This window comes from Ambystoma mexicanum, chromosome 14, assembly GCF_040938575.1.
Source record: "Ambystoma mexicanum isolate Mex_15411 chromosome 14, UKY_AmexF1_1, whole genome shotgun sequence".
NCBI classification, from domain to species: domain Eukaryota; kingdom Metazoa; phylum Chordata; class Amphibia; order Caudata; family Ambystomatidae; genus Ambystoma; species Ambystoma mexicanum.
In genome coordinates, this window is record NC_090940.1 from 211,045,852 (window position 1) to 211,067,170 (window position 21,319).

Here is a 21,319-nt window from a genome sequence, read left to right on the forward strand (position 1 = left end):
CATTACTACAGTGCTTAAAAGCAGGAGCAATCTGGAATGAAGTACTATATACAAATGTGATATTATTATTACTCTTGCAAACAGATGCCTAATTATTATTAGTCTTGTGTAGTTCTTTTCATGGGTTTTTGAGATTTTTTCATATGAGTTTTTGTTCTGCCTGGAGGATTAGATGCGTGGTTGGGTTGCAGAGCACGTTCTATCCTTCCCTGTTTTTACCCAATTTGCATTTCCCTTCACACACCGTGAAATGCAATTAGCCAGTGTTGCCTAAAAGACAACAGCCACTTTACTTGTACTTTAACTGCTCAATGAAAGCACTTAGGTTGTATTTTGAGCTAGCAACTAACATGGCCTAGTGTTAAGACTGTATTGTGCTTCCATAATTGCAAGGCTGTTTTGTGAACTGCACCTAACACATTAGCTCACCTGCCAACTTTCCCAGTTTGGCTGTACATTTAATTAGTTTCAGAACATGTGCTGCCCACTAAAAAGGGGAGTAGCAAAGGCCCAGTGCCATCTTGCTCACTCACAGGCATTCTGTAGGCTTTTACCCATGTCAAATACTAGATTCCATCTGCCTGAGGAAAAGTGACTTCAATCACACATAGAAAACCTGGTATCCGGTGATTTGAATGAAAACTATATATGCAAAAAGAGGGCTGGTAACGGCGCAACTCTGGGTCCCAGCTACAATCTGCGCCACAGCCCAAAGATCTTCTAGTCCTAGGGCTCTTTCATGCCTCAGAAATCATCATGGAGGCTGATTGGTTTCAGGTGTTCAGGGTTGAATCCCTCTGGGAAGTACCAGTCTGTATCGGCAAGGAATTCTGTTATCTGTAGTGTAGAGCCAGCTAGGATCCAACTCTATCCCAATGTTCAATGTCAGCCCTCAATATATTTGTGGGTAAAGGCATAAAACAGGTGGGGAGGGTAATGGGTGGGTTTAGGAGTGTGGGGGGTGAGCCCACCCAAATAATAAATAGAATAATTCTGTATTTTTTCAGTAAATTTGTTTTGGTAAAAAATGCCTCGACTAAAATGCTTTTGGTAAATTCACATAGAACCGGAGAACCTAATTTGAGTCTCTTCCATGTATAGTAGTAGATTCGGAGCGACTATGCTTGTGTGTGGAGTGGCGTACTGTGCCCCGCCAGGGGTATACACACTTTATTCTGCTGGGAGAAAGAAAAGGAGTAAATGGAAAATAAGAGGATGCAAAAGCAGGAAATCAATGCTACAATCAAAGGGAGGGAAGGATGCAGCGGAGGAGAAGAATGTTTTGTGATGGCATGGATGCAGGTCAGTCCTGTTAGGTGGACCATAGATATGCGAAAGAGAAGGGGGATATGCCCTTAAGAGCGGTAAGATGGTACACGACATAATGTTGGGGGCATGAGGGGCTCGAGAGTGTGCTCGGGCAATACTGGAAGTTTGGTGGCTTACTTGCTCAGCTAGCTCTTTATGTTCTACCCAATGTCAAACTCAATGTTATTTCTGGGACTGCCATGCCCAAGCGAATGGCGGCATAGTCAAAAATATACTGTTTAAAGGTGTATGTGGTTGGTAGCAGAAGGCAAGGGAATGGAGGGGTGAAACTAATACAGTAACACTGAAAAGGATGGCACCTTGATGTCAACAAGGGTATTCAGGGACTGTTCATGTCGTGGTAGACTTCATTTTAGTTCATGGTGGGACGGTGTGGTGCGGTGCTTTACTTGCGAGTAGACTTTCAAAGTAATTTATAAAATATGCCCATGTATAATGAGAACATAAAACCTGATCTGCCTATGGTAGGCTGTCTTCAGTCGACTGAACGGCAGATGTAGATGTAAGACGAACAGGATAGGTAGAAGGAGAAATAAAGGCAAGTTGTCTGCCCTATATGTAGTGACAGGCAGGCACAACTTTTGTGTGAAATGATGCGAGTATGTCCTTGGTCCAGGGGCAGTCATGCTTTCAAGCCATGCACAGTGCAAGGATGGGAGCAAGATCCATGAACAAGCTTCCCGTGAGTACTTGAGGCCTCATAGCGACTTTGTGGCTATAGTTATAGATGTGTAGGAGGTGGGGTCTCTCTTGGGCTGATGCTAGGACTGTCTCAGACTTGAACTGCACAATCAAGCCTTGCCTACCCTCCTCAAAATGGGCTGCAGTTACCATGGCCAACGCAGGGCTTGTGGGTTCAACAGGGCGTGGGGGGAAGGGGGGGGTCTACTTGCCAGCTCACTTTTACAGGTCTACATCGGGCCCTTTTCCTGAACTGGGTGGCGCTCATAGGTTTTATTTATTTGGGCATTTTGTGGGGACTACATGCCGCTATTTGGCTGCTCAAAGCTTGACATTTGACATTCATGTGAAACAACGCAACATAATATAACCTGATGTAACATAACCTAACTAGCTAGCATAACAACTGGCACCATATTCCAAAAAGTAGAATGAAGGAGTGATGAAATAATCCTTATTGTCTGTGAGGTTTGGGGTGGTGTGAGCTCCCCAATGATCTTCTGGGGGAAGTTATGGAGACATTCCATACAGGGAAGAGGTTGACGAAAATCCTCTAAAGTTTGCGGTGCGTCTGTGTGCAGTGTGTGATTTCATCTGCACTAGTGGCCGCTGCACATATTAGTCCAGGAGCTTAAGACCAGTATTTTCAAGAGTTACCAGTGGTACAACTAGACAATATTTGCTGTGGGATCCCACCAGCGACAGGGTGAGAGTGGTGTTCAGAGGAAGGTCGGGGAGTTGTTTTAACCCCCCTGCCCCATAAATACTTGCACCTTAGAAGATTAATCACGAATGCCTAAATAGAACCAAAGGGAGGAGTATTTTCTTTAATGTTGGTGGCACAGTATAAAAGTTGCACAACTTTTATATGTAAAGATCTGTGTTTAAATATTTCAGAGTACACTCTTAGTTAACTATTTCACAAGCATCCTGACCAGACGTTCAGTTGGGTCTTGTGGGTAAATGTCTTGCCCCTCCCCCCCAGCCCCCCCCGTCCTAAACAGTTTAAACGCTCTAAACCGACTAGTGGTTGACATGGATTTTTTCATATCTGCGATTCAGGGAAACCTTTTTTTGCTAGGCCTTGGGAAATCCGGCCCTATGCCAGCACAGGGAGTCGCGTAAAACAGAACAGACTCCCAACTATTTGGGGGCCCAAGTTCATATAGAAGGCAGGAATCCGTGATGACTCCACCCACATTTTGGGTGTGTTGATCCATTCACCAAGCGGGTTGATCTGCTCTGGGATAGGCTTATGATTGGGGTCTGGAGTCCCCTGAACTTCGCTAAATAGGGGAAAGGGGTTACACACCCATCCGTTCCAACACACGTGCAGGCCAGACCAGGGTTGCCCAACTCCAGGCCTCGATGGGCCGGATTCATGTTGGATTTTCATGATGGCCCTCAATATTCATGAGATAAATTTGCATTCAATTATCCTAAATGCATGCACATGTTCCCTCATGAATAATAATGAGGGATATCATGGATCAGGTTTCCGGGCCTGGGCTAGACCCACACCTGATGACATTTTCGTTCTCCGTCACATGAAAACACAGGAGCATTCCCCCCCCCCCCCCAGCCCCCATCCCCCTGCCCCACTGTGTACCCCCTCTCTCTCCCAGTGGAAGCATCCAGCTCAACATGCTGTGACTGATCGTTTTTCTGCAGTCTGAGAATGCCAGAAAGAAACCTCGTTTTAATGGTTTAGTAGGAAACGCATGTCTGATGCTGACAACCTGGGTGGGAAGTAGAACTTCAGCAGGGGGGCTGAGGGCACACCAAAGGAAAGCAGGTGGTGGAACTGAAGCCACAGCAACAATCACGCTGGTATGGAGAGTGTAAGCCTCTGTGCTATCCTTGGGCGCGTCTATTTGTACACACACAGCAAAGACATGGGGCTTTGTAGGGTTGCAGTTGGTGGCTGGTGGCGGCCTGTGCATGCACATGTGATATGTCGTCTCCGGCATGCATCCATGCCTGAGCGTTCCATCTCGGAAGAGGTTTCTTATTTGTTAAACCTGGCAGTACAGCGAGGGATCAGCTACAGACCTGTTGGAAAATGCAGATACTACTGGCTGGCAACACTGGGAAGCAGAGAAAAATAAAAACGTGTACATTCTCTCCGCCTCATAGCCCGGTAAAAACCCAGTTCACAAGTGACCTGCATCAGTCCTGCTCACCGTGGCAAGCTCTGCTTATACTCTGTTTCAGAACCCGGTTTGTAGTAAAATCATTGCATCATGAATCTCCCTTCAATGGGCGGCATGGCACTGGTTAGTCTTTCTTCTGTCTCCATGTCAGTATCAGTCCACACCTACAGACCAGGAATACCTGAAATACACTGTTGCAGCAGTGGGAATATCTATTCGCGGCACATTGTAAAGTAAGAATGATCTGTCCATGTGGTGGATGAAGCAAAGAACTTAATCGAAAACATATGTATCCTAATATTTGTAAGGGTGAACTGCGGAACCGGGGAAGTTCTACAATGCCAGGAGTTTGGTGGCCAGCTATCTGTATTTGACACCTCTTTCTTGCACTAGAACCAGTCTTAAACCTAACTTCCTGCTGGCGCAATGGTACATTTAAGACTTAAATCGGTCTTCCTGCTGGCGTAACAGTGCATGTTCAAGTCTTCCTTTTCCTCACTTGTTTTGTTCCCTGATATTGGCTGAATACAGACGCATCCCCTAACACTCAAGGAGGTCAACACAGCACCTAATATTTAAGCAAACATGGCCGAAGCGGTGTACGCCACAGTAATCCATGTAATAAGCTGCCCATAAGGACGCCTGAACTTGGTTCTTGACCTCGGGGATAAGATTAAAAAGGATCAATGCAGCGCTCCCAATTATACTAAAGTCAGCTCACCGGGTATGTGCACGAGGCATGGGTGGAGGGGTGGGAGGTTGTAGGGTTAGGATACAAATGTTTGGCCTTGTGCTACGGGTTGGCGTGCAGTTCCTGTGAGTCTTGTTTTATGGATGATTACAATGCATTGAATAGAGCTGATGTTAAAGCTCGCCCTGCTGGAATCGACCATCACTCCAACATAGCAGGGCTGGATGAAGATTGTGAGTTTTCCAGTTGCTTGCAACGGCTGTCTCTTTCTACATCAGAACTTTGCGCCGTTTTCACCTGCGATTCGCATCTCTTAGAGAGACTGGATGCAGGGATGCCGGTTGCTTTGATCTTGCGGAAGCGCTCTAGGCTACATGTCATTAGTTCCACTCATTGCCGCCTCGTTCTTCTTGTGATCTTTCCCCCGCCTTTTAAATCAAAAATGGATGTAAACACAGTTCGACTAAACTGTCGCATGAAAGGCACTTCAGCGTGTCATATAATGCATTTGTCTTAAAATGTGGCGTTTTCTGAAATATCCAAACGCTAGCAGAAAAAGTGATTTGATCTGAAAAGTTTCAGGCTAACTATATCAGCACTTATTTACATTTCCACAGCACTGGAAGACCCAAGACCGCGAAGAGTACGAAGCAGAAGGTAAGAGGCAATTCAGCTCCATCACATTCTTTGCTTGTACATGTAAACTATATTTAGACGGAGATGTATACACACACATACACGTATCCTCAAAAGGATGGACCATTAGTATTTGTTCTATACTCTATCCAGGCAGCTACTGAAATTAGGATCTGGAAAACCATAAGAATGGCTTGATGTAAGCGGTAATATCCAAGACGGTGGGCCTCATAAGTGGGTAACTCCCCTTATCACAGACCCCGGCACCATCACCGGCCACTGACGGCTCTCCTGCCCACCCCCCACTGAGGGTACTATGGCTTTAATCACCCAAAGGTGTTTACTGTGTAAAACTACGCGCACTGGTCTTGGAGAGCGTGCCCACCATCGAAATGGAAGTCTGGTCTCGAAGCGGAGACCCTCTTGCATTTCCATAGCATGTGCAGGCAGAGCCAGCAAGTGACGGGAAGGGGGCGAGAGCATCAAGGTGGCAACAGGGGTTAAGGTAGTGGACGGAGCAGGGAAAAGTGAAGCAGGGGGAGGATTAGTGCGGCGGGCATTAGGAGGCTACCCAGGCAGGGCAATGTGGGAGGATAGGAGTAGTGCGGAGCTCGCTCGCTCGGCAACTGGCATTGGGGAAGTAGTTTTGCGGGCATGGTCAGGGTTCGAGCAAGCTGATTGGCTCACACACCTGGGGCAGGTACTAATAGTTTAATGTTACAGATTCATTAAGGGAGTGCAGTGCTGTCGTGTAAGTATTCGTGAACAAAGCAGCTTACCTTGAATTGTATTATTCTAGTTTTGACAGTCAAAGTCCTATAAACGAGTGGCGATGAATACACGATTTTATTAGTAGACCGTTTCCAGACTTATGGGGTCTTTGTAGATTTTTTTTACACATTTTTAGCGACATTGGTTAGTTATTGATTTTTTAAAATACACCAAGACAGTGTCTGCAGTTTTGTTGTAGTGCAAAAAGAGGAAACGGTTGGGGGGTGAGATGGGGAAGAAGGGTCCTGAGCATTCTCACCCTTGGAATATTCTAGATCAATTCAGTGCAAGGGGGGTGGGGCATTCGGAAAGAAAATTCCTCACTCGGTCATAGCTCTTTGATGGCCAACCACCAGGCCCTGCCCATACCCCCCCTCAGGCAGGACGTCTCCGCCCTCTCACCACCACAGCCCACTTCTCAGGCACCCGGCTTAAACGGGACCTCGGACGATTCCACGCAACTGGCTTCTACCACTGCAGAACTGCACCTTGGCACCTCCAGCAGTTCGGTGACCACACCGCTCACTGCCCACATCAGTCAGGGCTCCACTGCCATATGTTCCTGACGTCGCCAATTGTAAAGATCCAGGAACACTTTGTGAGGCTTGAATAGAAGTTATTTATTTAGACTACAGGTAAGAGCCCTGCACCGACATACTAGCCACTTTGCAGCCAACTGCCACTCTCCCCCGAATGCTCACACGTAATATGGAACTTGGTGTGAGCCAACAGTCCATAGTACAGCACAATGTCCATGCCAACTTTTACTTTAGAAGAAAACTAGTCATACACCAGACCAATCACTAGATGGCACAATATGTAAACGATGTGACCCTAACCAGATACAAGCATCAGAAAGAGTGTTACTGGGTAAATTTTTTTGGTCTGTGTGTAATATAAATAGTGCTTCATGCTAAACTACTCCCTACATCAATCCACTACAATTATGGTTATTTCTCAATTAAAAGCCACTCAATGTATCGATCTCAAAAGAATGAAGTGTCGAGTCTGCCCGGTCATTGTTCAAATGTATGACCTGCGGCAGGGGTGCCGGGGACCAGGGTGCTTTACTGCTTGGGCACCCACCAGGGGAAAGAATTCAGGGCTCAGCCCCCTCTGGGCCTGGGAGAAGACTCAGTAGGTGGTCCTCTGATTTGGGATCCATACTGTGTCTCTCTCCAGCCCTGTGGCACTGGGAATGTCACTATGACCCGCCTTGGCCACCAGCATATTGGTGATTAGACCTAGAGGGGGGAGGGTTTAGGGACAAGATGCCGGAAGCTGCTGCTGCTTGTCCTTGCAACCGACGCTTACATTTCACGCGCGATCGCGCAAAGTGCAAGGCAGCAGCTGGCAGCTCCACTTCCAGCTGGCCCACGCGGACCAGCCGGCCCACGCTGACACAATACCAGCCCAGACAGCAGCAGCACAGCCTGAGAAGTCGAGGAGGTAAGTTTTGTATTTTTGTGTGGACCCACTCCTTCCTCCCCTACTTTTCCTTTTGCCCTCTTCTACTCCCCCTCTTTTATTTACCCCAGCCCCTTTTTTTTTCTTCACCCAAAACCCCCAGCCTTTTAACACTTTACTGGATCCCTCCTGAACATCGCCCCATCCCCAACCATACTCACCAGGTGAGCAACTTGGCAAACATTTAGTGGGGGGGAGGGGTGGTAACCCTTCAAATGTTGAGAGGGGCTGCATTTAGAGAATGCGAGGGTAGGGGCGAACTTACTTGTGTTGGTTCACCTAACTTCTTTACATATTCTGATGAGACTATTCTAGTGCAGCTTAATTGTTACGCTATTAACTCGCTCTGTGTCTGAAGCACACACTTAAGAACTGCTGTGAGAATTGCCTGTTTCCTGACCCCCCCAATGCCCCCATGCCCTGCTAATCACTCCTCTGACATGAAAGAACTAGCCAATTTCAATTGCCTAAAAATGTACGCTTTACATTACTAGCTGCCGGGCCTTTGCTGAAGTGCAGCCCCAGGCACTGTTCTGGGTCCTGTCCAGCCACGTCAAATCAACATAACCCAAAATTTCGAAGGGGGCTAAAGCTCAGTCTGCTCAATGGCCGTTACGCCACTGATACTCACCTACACCGCTCCCCAAACCTCACCTGGATGCAGGCGTCCAAGTACACTAAACTGTTGGGGGGCGCGAACCTTTCAAATGTTGGCAGGGGCTAATTTCAGAGACTGGGGGAGAGGGTAGGGGCAAACTTACATGTGTGCAACAATCTAACTTCTTTACACTTCCTAATTATTTTATTATTTTTCAATTCTTGTTACGTGCAACACGCCCATGTTCCTCAGTGCGCACTTATAATGACGCTGTACTTGCGAAATAGGGTATAGTGGTAGCCAAAGTCCAGAAGCACAGAAACCACCCATAGAGGGGCTGACTAGTCCTTAGCATTAAAGCGGTAACTCCTTATGGCCTTCTTGAAGTTAGCTCGACATGATATTCCTTAAATTAGGCAGAATAGAATTCCAACGGTCCGGTGAGACTAGTTACCTGCTTTTAGCATTGTACTTTACCAGAAAGTACAATTTTAAAAGCAGCTAACGCTCTCCTTCACATCTGAAACCACCCGCTTGTTACTTAGAATGGCTTGTCTCCTGCTGCCCCCCCCCCCCACCCCACCCCACCTCCTGGACATGAGGGTGCTAACACCCCATCACGGTTTCAATTACCTAAAAATATATGCATAGAAAAATGCAGTTGCTAACAATGAAATGCTTTACATCATTAATTGCCGGGCCTTTATTAACAAACGCAGGTGCAGGCACCGTTTATTGGTCTAAGTCCCGTCCTGCCACGGCTCTGTAGGCCAGCAAGGTCAAAGCAACATAACCTAACATTTGGGGGTTGGGGGCGGGAGTTAAAGCAGATCTGCCCAATGGTTGTTGCGTCACTGCCTGGATTGAGTTCCCTTAATTTCCTCCACACTGACAAGTACCATGAAGACCGAAGCAAACACAATGAAATGCAATGAATTTCAATGACCACCATTTGTTTGGCATTGTCCCCCACGCAGCATGCACCTTTCCAATCGCCCACCATTTGCAAAACCCCTTAAGGGACATGCCCACTGCCTAGTATTATAGCCTCCTCTTCCATGACTTGTGCATAAAGTCCATGGATCCAATTTCTAAAAGACGGTGGAAGTATGTTCTCCTGCCCTGTCCCCTTTTCTCCCCCTACTACCTCCTGCTCCCCACCGTCTCCATACTCTCCCAATTCAAACCCCACACCTGGGACCTTCCTTTCCTCCACTAGTCCAACCCACACCTCTGTGTGCTACAACAGTATTATTAAAACAGACACAAACATAATGAAAGAAAATGCCTTTAAATGACCACCATTAGATTGTCATTTTCCCCACGGCATGCAGCTTTAAGCAGCCTCCCTCTTCCAATAACCCACCATTTGCAGCTCTTGAGGTGCTCTGGACTATAGCCGCACACCTCCAGTCCATTGCCTGTACAGACACTCTGTCTGCAACAATCAATGCTTAATTGTAGAAGACAAACAGATCACTACAGTGCCAAACGTTGTGGTGGATTGGCAATGGTCTGGACGTCATGTCCTAAGGAGTCTAAACAAATAAACAGAAGCAGTCCATCCCCTGTGCGATAGTGCTGTATGATCTGACACAGGAGTGCTGTCAGCAGGGCCCAGGTCTGAGTCCACAGTAGGGGGAGAAGTAAAGAAGAAACTGTGCCCTTCATGGCTGTTATGGGACATGCTGCGGGTCACTTAAAGTAAGTGTGGGGTTTGCTGTGTCATCTTTCTATGTCCCTCTCAAGCTTAGGGGTTGCTTAATGCTCATACATTATCTTTACAAGTTAATAAATGTACATAAATACTAAACAAGAGTGAGCATTTTTATGGTGCTTTCTGTTTTAATATGAAAGGCACTATAGTGAAAGTGGTTTACTGAAACTGTGGGGAAGATACTGATGGCATCTGTTTATCCTACACACAACACAAGGGTAATGCGCAGAATACATATATTCAGACAGAAGGTGGACCCAGAACAATATTGCTGTCCAATAGTGAGTCTGCCGGGTTCTTGGGGGGGGTAGTAGTTTCTCTTGCACTAGAGTGCAGTGACCAAAGCTTTTCCAGAGCCTTCCTTCTGGTACAGCAATACGGTCTAGTGCAAAGCCTGCCATAACTTCAGGTGGGCATTTAGACCACCTTTGGGGCGATGGTTATGCTCCAGTATGCAGGCTATGGTGTTGGATCATGAGAAAGGACCATTGTCATTTTCATCAAAAAATGTCTTTACTTTTTCTTGTTTTCCTTTGAAATTGAAGTGTTTCCTTGGGGGGTGGTACTACTTCTTTCATCTGTAGCTTCCATGTAGCTTCCATTTAGCGAACATGGCATTCTCTCGTTCTCCCATCCCAGTAGTGTTGCGCCACCTTTTAAGGGCTGCTACAACCTGGATGATTATAGACGGGGGATGGGAGGGTGTTGGGGCAGTGATGGCTTGTGTCTCCTTCTTACTTGACTTTAGCATATGCAGTACATGCTAGCCAAATTTCCCACTGTTCTGCACCCCCCTTTCACCAAGTTGACGATTCAGTGCACATGTGGTGATATGACTGCCGGTGATGTCACTTCCCTGTATCTGGGCACCCCCGTGAAATTCATAACTTGGCTCCCGTGACCTGCGGGCTAGCCACATGTCTGAGGTGAGCACTTTACTTTTATTAGAGTTGGGGCTTCCCCCATGGATCCTAGTACTTGGTGGCAGGCTTGCCGCATTGTCAAATTGAGCCGCACCTTAATGGGTGCTTCGGTAATTCATGCCTCTTGTTGCTCCCACGTGGGTTCATTGTATACCAAAGCTTTATCGATAAGAAATTCACCACATTTTCCGACCATCCTTTTCCAGACAATAGATGTTCCTCTAGAGAGATTGGATTCTTGACATGTATCGCAATGCACATTTGATTATACAGTATTTTGAAGCAACAGAGATTGTTTTTGGTCTTATTAAATGTATGATCATGCACCGATTTAGCTTAGCGGAGCAGCAGAACGCTTTACAGACACTATTCTAGCAGAAGCACCTCAAACACGAGGTACCGTACATAGCACAGTGTGGGGTCCGATTGAGACCAGATCATGGAAATAGGTGGTGAAAGACTAAATTGGGGGATGGGAATTTATGATCTGAACTAAAGGAAAGCAGACCGGTCTTTTTGTGCATGTTTAAAATGCATGAATTTGCGGATTGAGGCATTGGAGACAGTGATTTGTCCAGAGTTGCGTTATTTTGGTTGCATGCCAGAACTATGATTAGGATTGAAGAGGCCCGGATCAAAGATCAGCAATTTCGTCATAGAACCATCTCGCTCCCACCTGTATCAAGGGAAAGTTGGTGGGTTTAATATGCATCATGTTAGGAAGCAAGAGTGGGGTGGATATAAAACGGTAGAAGTAGGTCAAGCTCCATGCTTTGGGCAGAGTGGATGAACTGAGCAAGAGAAGGCCTGCCTTGCTCTCCTAATTCACTCACCTGCCTTAGCAGTCTGTCAAGCAGTCTGATTAAGTCTTTGTTACGCTTGAAGTGTTTGCCCTGAAAAAAGGCACATTTCCATGCATGTCATCTTTGAACCTAGCAAACGTGCAACAGACCTTTACAAATATCACCTTAAAACAAGTGCTCAATCTGGCCTCTAGGGGGAGACATTTTACAACGAATTTCCAACGGTTTTAATTTAGCCGATTCAGGTGGTGGTTCTGTTTCAATGTTTACTTTTAGGCTTCTCACGGAAAAGCATTCTGAGCGCGTGAAGTCCAATAATTAGACATTGAAGCAACTAACACTCGGAATCGGTTTCCTTTTAGTCAATCCCAATTTTGAAATATGAGACCTCGCTTTTTCAGTGAATTAAAATATGTGTAAATGGCTATTTCTGTTATCCAAGTTTCAACAGCGATTAAATCAATGTTTACAAACTGAATATGCCTGAAAACACCACTTTTTAGTCGTTGGAAACTAACGGTATATCTGCTGTCAAATTGTCCAGCTATATCGGTATCCCAGGGTGCATTCTTGTATGTAATAAAACAACGGTGTGACTCTTAAATGAAAACGCACAAGTCTGCTTACCTTGATTGGGTCATTTTAAATGCTAAATTGCACATTACTTTTCTCACTCCAATGGCGCCATCCTGTGGAACGAAGTGAATGTGCAATTCCATGATGCCTTGTATATACTATATATAACTTGACAAAAGCAATTTTATCCTCCCGTGTGTCTTCCAGTTTGGAGGTTCTAATGACAGGCCAAATGCTTGGGAACCCCTTCCCTATTAGCAATTTTGCATTTGTAATTGTCCCTCCATGTTCAGCTTCAACCCTCGCTTGTATTCTTGTACCATTGCGTGAGCTGCGTTTGGTGAACCACGGATTGTTTGTATTGTATTGTTTATTTATTTATAGAGCGCAACCGGGCCGTAAGACAACTGGGCGCTTGAGAGCTTCTTAGGTTACAATTACATGAATATCTTACATTTCTTATGTTACAGTTACAAGGAGAGCGATTGCATAAGTATCTTACATTTCTTATGTTACAGTTATAGGCATATCTAGGCGGATGAAGGGAGATTTTCCTTTTGGCCCGAATGCCCCACCGCCTCCATTTCTAAATGAGCTTTTTATGCGCTTCCCGCAGGGCAGCTAAGATTTTGGAATCCAGATGATTTGAACTCTTCACAGCACGGATCCTCACAAGATTGGATCGAGGCGAAGCTGCAGCTCATCTGCGAGGATCTGGGTATCTCGCGAGATGGCCTCCTTAAGAAGAAGAAGCTGTTCTCCATTTGTGAGCAGTATGGATTCCAGAACCTGGACAAAGAGGTAAAGGGACTCACCGGCTGTGGCATAATTGAAAATAATTGGGGGTTGGGGGTGGGCTCGCAAGGGAGGGGGCGCGTGGCGGTGAATCCAGGTGCAGGAAAGTCACAATAGATAGTTTTTAGGGTGAAGCCATGTGACGTTTAGAAGGCCGCTCTACTTGTTAGGTCTTTCCACAGAACATAAGCCAAGTAGGCATGGGGTTTCATTTACCAGTCATCTATGCGCACTTTAAAGGTCCATCTATAGAACTGCTCTTTGTTGCTTGTCTGTGACCTGAGCACCCCATTGGTCAAATGATCGCAAGTGCGATTTTTGCATTTCCTTGGGCAGTGGACTTGCTAATAATCGAAGTCGGTAGTGAAAAAAAGACAAGCACTAACAGCACATGCTTGCTCAGTCGATTGTAGGAGGGGGCCTGAATACCATTGTTAGCATGCAATAGAATACTGTGTGGTTAGACAAGTCTTCAGGTGATGCTGCATGCGGAACCAGGTGTTTTTTATTTTTAACAAAAAAAAGTTACTGATACAATGCTCATGAAATGTAAGTCCGTACTAGTTTGTGTTCTTGGATTCAACTGTTCACCTTTTGTTGGGGGGGGGGGGGGGGGGGGGGGGTGTGTGTGTGTGTGTGTGTGTGTGTGTGTGTGTGTGTGTGTGTGTGTGTGTGTGTGTGTGTGTGTGTGTGTGTGTGTGTGTGTGTGTGTGTGTGTGTGTGTGTGTGTGTGTGTGTGTGTGTGTGTGTGTGTGTGTGTGTGTGTCTGAAACTTGTGGAATCTTCTTAGATCACATGCTATACATAGGCTGTAGTATTAGTTGTTGTTTTGGAAACTCAAAAAGGGACGTCGACAGGGCATGCCAGTATACTATCCCTAGTGTGACGTCCACTGTACCCATGGTCCTGCACGCGTCGAGGTCCCTCTGATTGTTTGTTTTTTTCCGCCCTCATCATCGGACGCTTTAACGCAGAGTTCCGTTTTGGCTAACATCATTAATTAATAAAGTTATTAGAGCTAGTTACTCTTTCCATCCTTTATATTGCCGGCCTTCGATCATCTTCGACGGCGTTGCTAAGGACGAATGTCGTCGAACAAAGATTTGGACTCGACAACACCCCTTCGGCCTTGGAAGGCCGCACCGGGCCTCGCCCCAGACAGTAGGGTGAGTGGGGTGTGGACATTTCCTAGGCCACTAAGATAATTTCCCCCTCTGTATTTTCACCTAGCTGCCCTTCCATCCAATTATGAAAACAAACGATTAAAATGTTGCCCCAGTTGCAACAATACATTCCCCTGGAAAGACTAGCACTGGGTGTGCAACCTCTGTCTCCAGAGGGACCACGACGAGGGCCACTGTAGAGCTTGTCATCTCTTCAAACCTTAGACCCTAAAGGACTGAAAGAGAAAAGGTTGGGCCCACCACGCCATGTAGGCTGAGGCTGCCATGGACGTGGAGGGTGCATCCAGCGAAGGCAGCATCAACGTCTTTTTGAACGACGAAGGCGATGGGGAACCTACCGATTCCCACGTGCTATCCCCTAACCCCATCAGACAGGCCGGCGGCGCCGTTACGCGGATGACACCCGGCAGCAGTAGCACACATATGACAGCCCACACAAAGCACATACCCCATGGGCAAAAGTCGACGACAACATAGTCTACCAAGCATCGAGGGGTAGGTCCGCTACTTCCCTGACTTCTGGGCACTTGAAATCTCGTTCACCCCACGACAGGCTCGCAAAGTCACGAGACAAAGGTGACATGGACGCCATGTCCAATACAACAGCTGAAAGCCGAGCGTCGGGAGACGTGGCTCCGGCCTTACGTCCATCGAAATTCAACAATCCTCATTAACGTCGAAATCGGCAATAAACACCAAGACCTCAAAAATGTCCCATCTGGTGCAAAAACATGTCCCAAAGACTCTCCTTAAAGGGGGAACATCGAAAAAACACTCTTCAAAGAGTCACCATTCCCATAGAGAGAAAGTGAGTGCACCACACAAGGAGAAAGAGTTTTTCCCAAGGGGAGGGTACTATAGTAGGTGCTATGAAACACAAGGTGCAGCATACTCCAGAAATAACTCAAACTCCTGTAACTGTACCTTGCTCCTCACAATGGTCCTCTGAAGACATTGATAGGGCAATGCAAAGAATATCCTTTATGGCAGATAAAAAATAAAATAAATCCACAGGCAGTACAAAGCTTACAAAATGCGCTACCAACTAGTGGTGCATCAACCTCACAACCCCCAGCCAAGAGGGCATGTCCAGACACCCTTCAAGACACCCTTGAAGTCACCCCTCAGTAAGACCCAGACCAATTTGTTCTTTAGGATCCCAATACAGACTCTGAGGAGCACAATACCCTATGGGAAGTAGACCATTACCATGAGGAGGATGAAGAGGACGTTTGCATTTTATCCTCTCAGGATCACGTAGACCCACCGGTGGCAGACTCACTGATGGACAACCAACTTCAGTATAATGAAATGCTCTTGAAAGCAGCACATCATTTCCAAATCTAAACCCAAGAGACACAATTGGACAAGGACATACAAGGGGACATGAAGGCTGGACCCAGTGTATAACCATCCTACAGTCAATAAAAAGGAGGATTCAAGCATGTCTAGAAACTCGAGGTCAAACGCGGGCAGTGAACCTGCGTATTGAAAAAAAAAATCCGCCCTGCACCCACAGAGCCCCTCTACATTAGGGGCCATTTGAAACCAGATTTGCTAGTAGTGACCACTACACGGAAACGGGCAGGAACACCTCTAGCTTCATCAGAAGCACCCCCTGGCAAGGAGAGCAAGAAGCTTTATACTCTCGGGAGGAAAGTGGACAGACACCTCAGTGGCTTTTCAAACTAGAATTGCCAACAATACCATGCTGCTGGCAAGTTACAGCTGCCACAAGTGGAAGGAGATTGCAACTTTAATAGCTTCAGCCCCAGAACCTCTAAAGTCACAACTGTCACTCGCAGTAGCGGAATGAAAGGCGATGTCTAACTGCATCCTAAAAAGCAACTTGGATGCAGCAGATTATGCTGGTAGGCTCATTGCTGAAGGGACACTCGTAAATCAGGGTTTAAATTGGAGACGCAGGCTACGCTCCTCAATATGCCTGCCTATCAAATCCAATGTCCTGTTCGACAAGGCGGTTGAAGATGCGTTAAAAAGCGCAAAAGAAGAGTATGACACTCATACCACCAGGCCAAAGAGGCAGGAACATTTTTCGTCACTTTTGAGGACAAAACCCGCAAAGGGGTTCCGGATATAGCCAAAATCAGGGCTCATCCTTGGGTTCCAATCAAGGACAAGCCTCTCAAGGCTTCCAAAGGGGCCAGCATAGATCTCGCAGCCGGGGGAGGTCCTCCACTTCCAGAGGTGGAGCAACACCTCCAAAACAATGACCACCCGCTTTAGGTCCCCTCCCATGCCTCTCCAGTAGGAAGGTGTATAACATACTTCACCCATACATGGGAGGGAATCACCTCGGACAAGTGCGTGCGATCAACTGTGGCAGGCGGTTATTGCGTGGAGTACAGTGACCCTCCAACCCTCCCCTGAATCACAAATCCACCACAAAAGAGGAGCAACGCATCCTTCTAGAAGAGGTCGCAACACTTCAGCTCAAGGACACCATCGAAATCGTCCCAGCGAACCAGGTAAACAAGGGTATCTATTAGACCTGCCTCCTGTGCCAAAAAAAATCTTACAATGCACCCAGTATTAAACCTGCGCCCTGCAAACACATGTCAAGCTACAAAAATTCAGCATGACAACGCTACAAGAAGTAATCCCGCTACTAAAGCTGGGGACTACATGGCAACCTTGGATATGAAGGATGCCTATTTTCATATTTCAATGTTCCCACCGCACAAAACTATTGCGTTTCAAGATGGCAAACCAGCACTACCAATTCAAGGTGCTACCCTTCGGAATATCATCTGCTCAAAGGGTGTTCACCAAGGTACTGGCGGTGGTGGCAGCGCACTTGTGCAGGGGGGCAATGCCAGTGTACCCCTACCTGGATGACTGGCTGATCACTAGGGAGTCACCCCAAATTTGCAGGCAAAATACACAAAGAACAATAAAACTTATTTTCCAATTGGGTTTCTCATTAAATGAGAAAAAAATCAAGCCTTGTACCAAACGAGACCAAACAGTTCCTAGGAGCTGTCATAAACACAGAAGAAGGGCTAGTCCTTCCATCAAAGGAAAGAATCCAAAACCTGCTACTGCAAATTCCTCAAGCCAGTCACCAGATAAGCGTATGCAACACTATGCGTTTGCTTGGCATGATGGCATCTTGCATTTACCTGGTCCCAATCGCACGTTTGTGCATGCGCCCGATGCACGAGTGGTTGCCAAAACAGTGGTTTCAGGCAAGCAGTCAGTGGGACGATCTAGTGGTCGTTTTGCCATGTACAAGCCCTTCGCTGGTGGACAAAGGAGAATCTGTTAAAGGGAAAACCCTTCTATGATCCGGCGGTGCAAGCAGTAGTTACAACAGACGCGTAACTCTCCGGGTGGGGGGCACATTACCATCATCTCACAACACATGGTCTGTGAACTCGCATCACTGCACAGAACCATATCAACCTGCTGGAACTTGTAACGGTTTTCAAGGCGCTTCAAGCATTTGAAGCACAGCTGACAAGTCAGTCGGTACAGATCCTAACCGACAGCAACGCTGCAGTGTTCTACATCAACCAGCAGGGGCACACATTTTCCAAATCTGTCTAATCTAGCACAGAAAATATAGAAATGGGCACTCTGACAGGGAATTTTCCTAACTTCCCAACATGTTCCAGGGGAACTCAACACCCTAGCAGATTCGCTAAGCAGAGATCCCCTACCAGAAGAACACGAATGGCGACACGACACAAGCATCGCAGATCACATTTTCTCAGTGGGGTTACCTAATGCTAGACTTGTTTGCTACAAGGGCAAACAGGCAATGGCCAGACTTGGCGTCCAGGTTTCCCCAAACCAGACTCTAAGGGGAACGCCCTTTGGGTGGCTTAGTAAGGGAAATTTGCCTAGGTTTTCCCCCCAACTCCTCTAATAAACAGGGTGGTGAACAAAATTTAGAGAACAGATGACGCTCATCCTAGTTGCTCCCTTGTGGGCAAGACACAACCATGGTATCCACATCTGTGCAAACTGGCGATGTGCAATCCCATCAAACTCCTGTGCCAGTCCAATTTGCTGACCCAGCACTGGGGAATAACATTACCCTCTCAGCCTCACTCAATGAACTTGGCAGCATGGCTCCTGAGATCATAGTTTGGACATCTAAATCTACCACAAAGGTGTATGGATATCATCAAAGAGGAACATAAACCAGACAGTTATTTTGACAAGTGGATGAGATTTGTAATTTGGTGCCAGTCTAAACAGATAAACCCCATAGAATGTACTCCATCCCACATTCTTCACTACATGCTCCACTTGCTAGACTCGAGGTTAGTATTCAACTCCTATAAAGGTTCACCTGGCAGCTTTATCAGTTTACACCGCCTCTCCAGTAAGTTATCATGGTGGAAGGTTCCTGTCATTAAGGCATTCATGGAGGGGGTAAAGAGACTCTACCCTCCTATTTCAAACCCACCTCCAGGCTGGGATCTCAATGTAGTACTTGCAAAGCTCATGGGACCTCCCTTTGAGCCTATGCGTAAGTCAAGTCTTAAGCACCTCACATACAAGACTGCCTTCTTGGTGGCTATTACATCCATAAGAAGAGTTAGTGAACTTCAAGCATTGTCAGTGCAAGACCCATTCTTTGTCATCCACAAGGACAACCTGTTTTTTTATGAACGCACCCTAGGCTTACACCTAAATTCATTTCCAAATTTCACATAAACCAATCCATTGAGCTACCAGCCTTCTTTCAGAACCCAACAAGCTCAGCTGCGAGAACTCGATAAACTAGATATAAGGAGGGCAGTCCTTTACTATGTAAACAAGACAAGACTGCTCAGAAAAATAGACAAACTGTTTGTCACCGTAGCACCAGGCAGAGAATCCAATAATGCCATCTCCAGATGGATAGTCCGATGCATACAGCTCTGTTACTCTTTATCAAGTAAAACACCGCCTTTCACACCAAGAGCTCACTCCACAAGGGGTACAGGAGCTACTTTGGCTTTTATCGCAAACATCCCGTTCGACACCATTTGCAAAGCAGCTACACGGAGCTCGGTACACACTTTCACTCCACACTACTGCATTTACACTCATTCTAAAGCAGATGCATAAGTGGGACCAGCCGTTCTAAAACCTCCATTTGCCGCAGGACCTTCTCCTAACACTGCTCGCTAATCTATACATAGCATGTGATCGAAGCAGATTCCACAAGCCTCATAGGGGATACATTACTCACCGTAATCGTATTTCTGATGCTTGTATCTGCTTAGGTTCACATGCGTCCACCCTTCCTCCCCTTGGAGTAGAAGGTGCATAGATGTTTATCTGAGCTTTATCTGATGCATATCTGTTTTTAATACACCTGTACTCGCGCTACACTTCTGGCTACCTCATGTCAGAAACAAAACAATCAGAGGGACCTCGACAAGTCAAGGACCATAGGTACAGTGGACATAACACTAGGGATAGTATTACTGGCATGCCCTGTCAACGTCCCCTTTTTCTTTTCGGTGTCTGTGGAAAAAAGTGTGAGTATGGTGTTTTCGAGGAGAAGAGTGCAGCAGGAGTTGAACTTAGTTTTGAAAGGTGTGAGGGTGAAGAGTGTGAAGGAGTTCCGGTACTTGGGGGTGATTCTGGATAGAAAGTTGAATTGGAACATGCAAGTGAATGGAGTGATAGACAAGTGTAAACGCAGGTTGAATTTGTTGCGGGCGGTGACTGGGAAAGAATGGGGTGCGCAGCAGAAGTGTTTACGAATGTTATATAAGGGATTGATTTTGAGTGTGCTAGATTACGGATGTCAGGTGGCAGTGGGTTTCACAAAGAGTCAGAAGTTGCGGTTGGATAGGATGCAGGTGAGAGCGTTGAGAGTGTGTTCGGGTGTGATGAGATCCTCTCCAATGAATGCGGTTCAGGTACTTGTGGGGGAGATGCCATTGGAATTGAGAAGGGATGTGTTGAATATGAGGTGGTGGATGAAGTGTAGTGCGAAGAGTGTGGCTCATCCGGTACGTGAATGTTTGCGGTATAATTGGAGGTTTGACTATTATGGGGATCGGTGGAGGAAGAAAGGGGGCACTTTGGGGTTTCACATGTGGGAGAAGAGGGTGCAGTGGGGTGTGGGCGAGTTGATGGTTGTGACAGATATGGATCTAGTGAGGTGTCCGATGTGGATGATGAGGTCTCCTAAGGTGTGCTTGAAGTTGACGAGTGTGGTGTCAAAGAAGCGGGGATTGCGGGGTGAGATCAAAGATTTGGGTCAGGCATATGTGGCAGAGAAAGAAGGGTGCAGGGTTTTCACGGATGGTTCAAAGGATCCGGTATCTGGAAGAGTGGGAATGGCATATTATCTAGAAAGCACGGGGGGAGTATAAAGTGGGGCGTCTGACGGATGATGTGTCAATTTGTACGGCTGAGTTGGTGGCGATAGCAATGGCGATTGAAAGGGTATGCGAGTTGAGGTTTGAGAAAGTAGTGGTATTTTCAGATTCATTGAGTGGGTTGCAGGCGATTGTGGCAGGGGATGGTGATAGGAAGGATGTGATTTTGGATATCAGGAGAAAGATTGATCGGTGTGTTCGTGGAGGGATGGATCTGGAGTTGGCGTGGGTCCCCAGTCATAGCGGCATTCTGGGAAATGAGTTAGTGGATCTGGCGGCGGGTGAGGGTATGAGAAGGGAAGCGGTTGATGTAAGATTACCTTTGAGTGTGGATGAGACGAAGGCAGTGATGGTGAGGCGGGTCATGGATGAGTGGCAGGAGAAGTGGGTGAGTGGGGTGAAAGGTAGGTGGATGTTTGGTATTCGTGAGAAAGTGTCAGTAAAGGTGAATTCGGGAAGTCTAGAATGGAGGAGGGGGGAGGAGGTGATGCTGAATCGATTGAGAATAGGGCATGTGGGACTGAATGAATATCTGTTTAGAGTAGGGAAGCGAGAATCGAGGGATTGTGCGGTGTGTGGAGTGCCTGAGACTGTGGAACATTTTCTGTTTAGGTGTGAGAGACATGCTGTAGAGAGAGAATT

The 21,319-nt window shown here is 46.7% G+C and overlaps 1 protein-coding gene across 6 annotated transcripts in view; it reads left to right on the plus strand.

The window, feature by feature from the left end:
* NIN (ninein) overlaps nt 1–21,319 on the plus strand; it is a 429,800-nt gene that overhangs the window by 186,301 nt on the left and 222,180 nt on the right. For all 6 annotated transcript variants that reach the window (XM_069638956.1, XM_069638957.1, XM_069638959.1 and 3 more), the window contains exons 5-6: nt 5,472–5,511; nt 12,962–13,146. In XM_069638956.1, the coding sequence (XP_069495057.1) occupies nt 5,472–5,511; nt 12,962–13,146 (225 nt within the window). The remainder of the gene's footprint in view (nt 1–5,471; nt 5,512–12,961; nt 13,147–21,319) is intronic.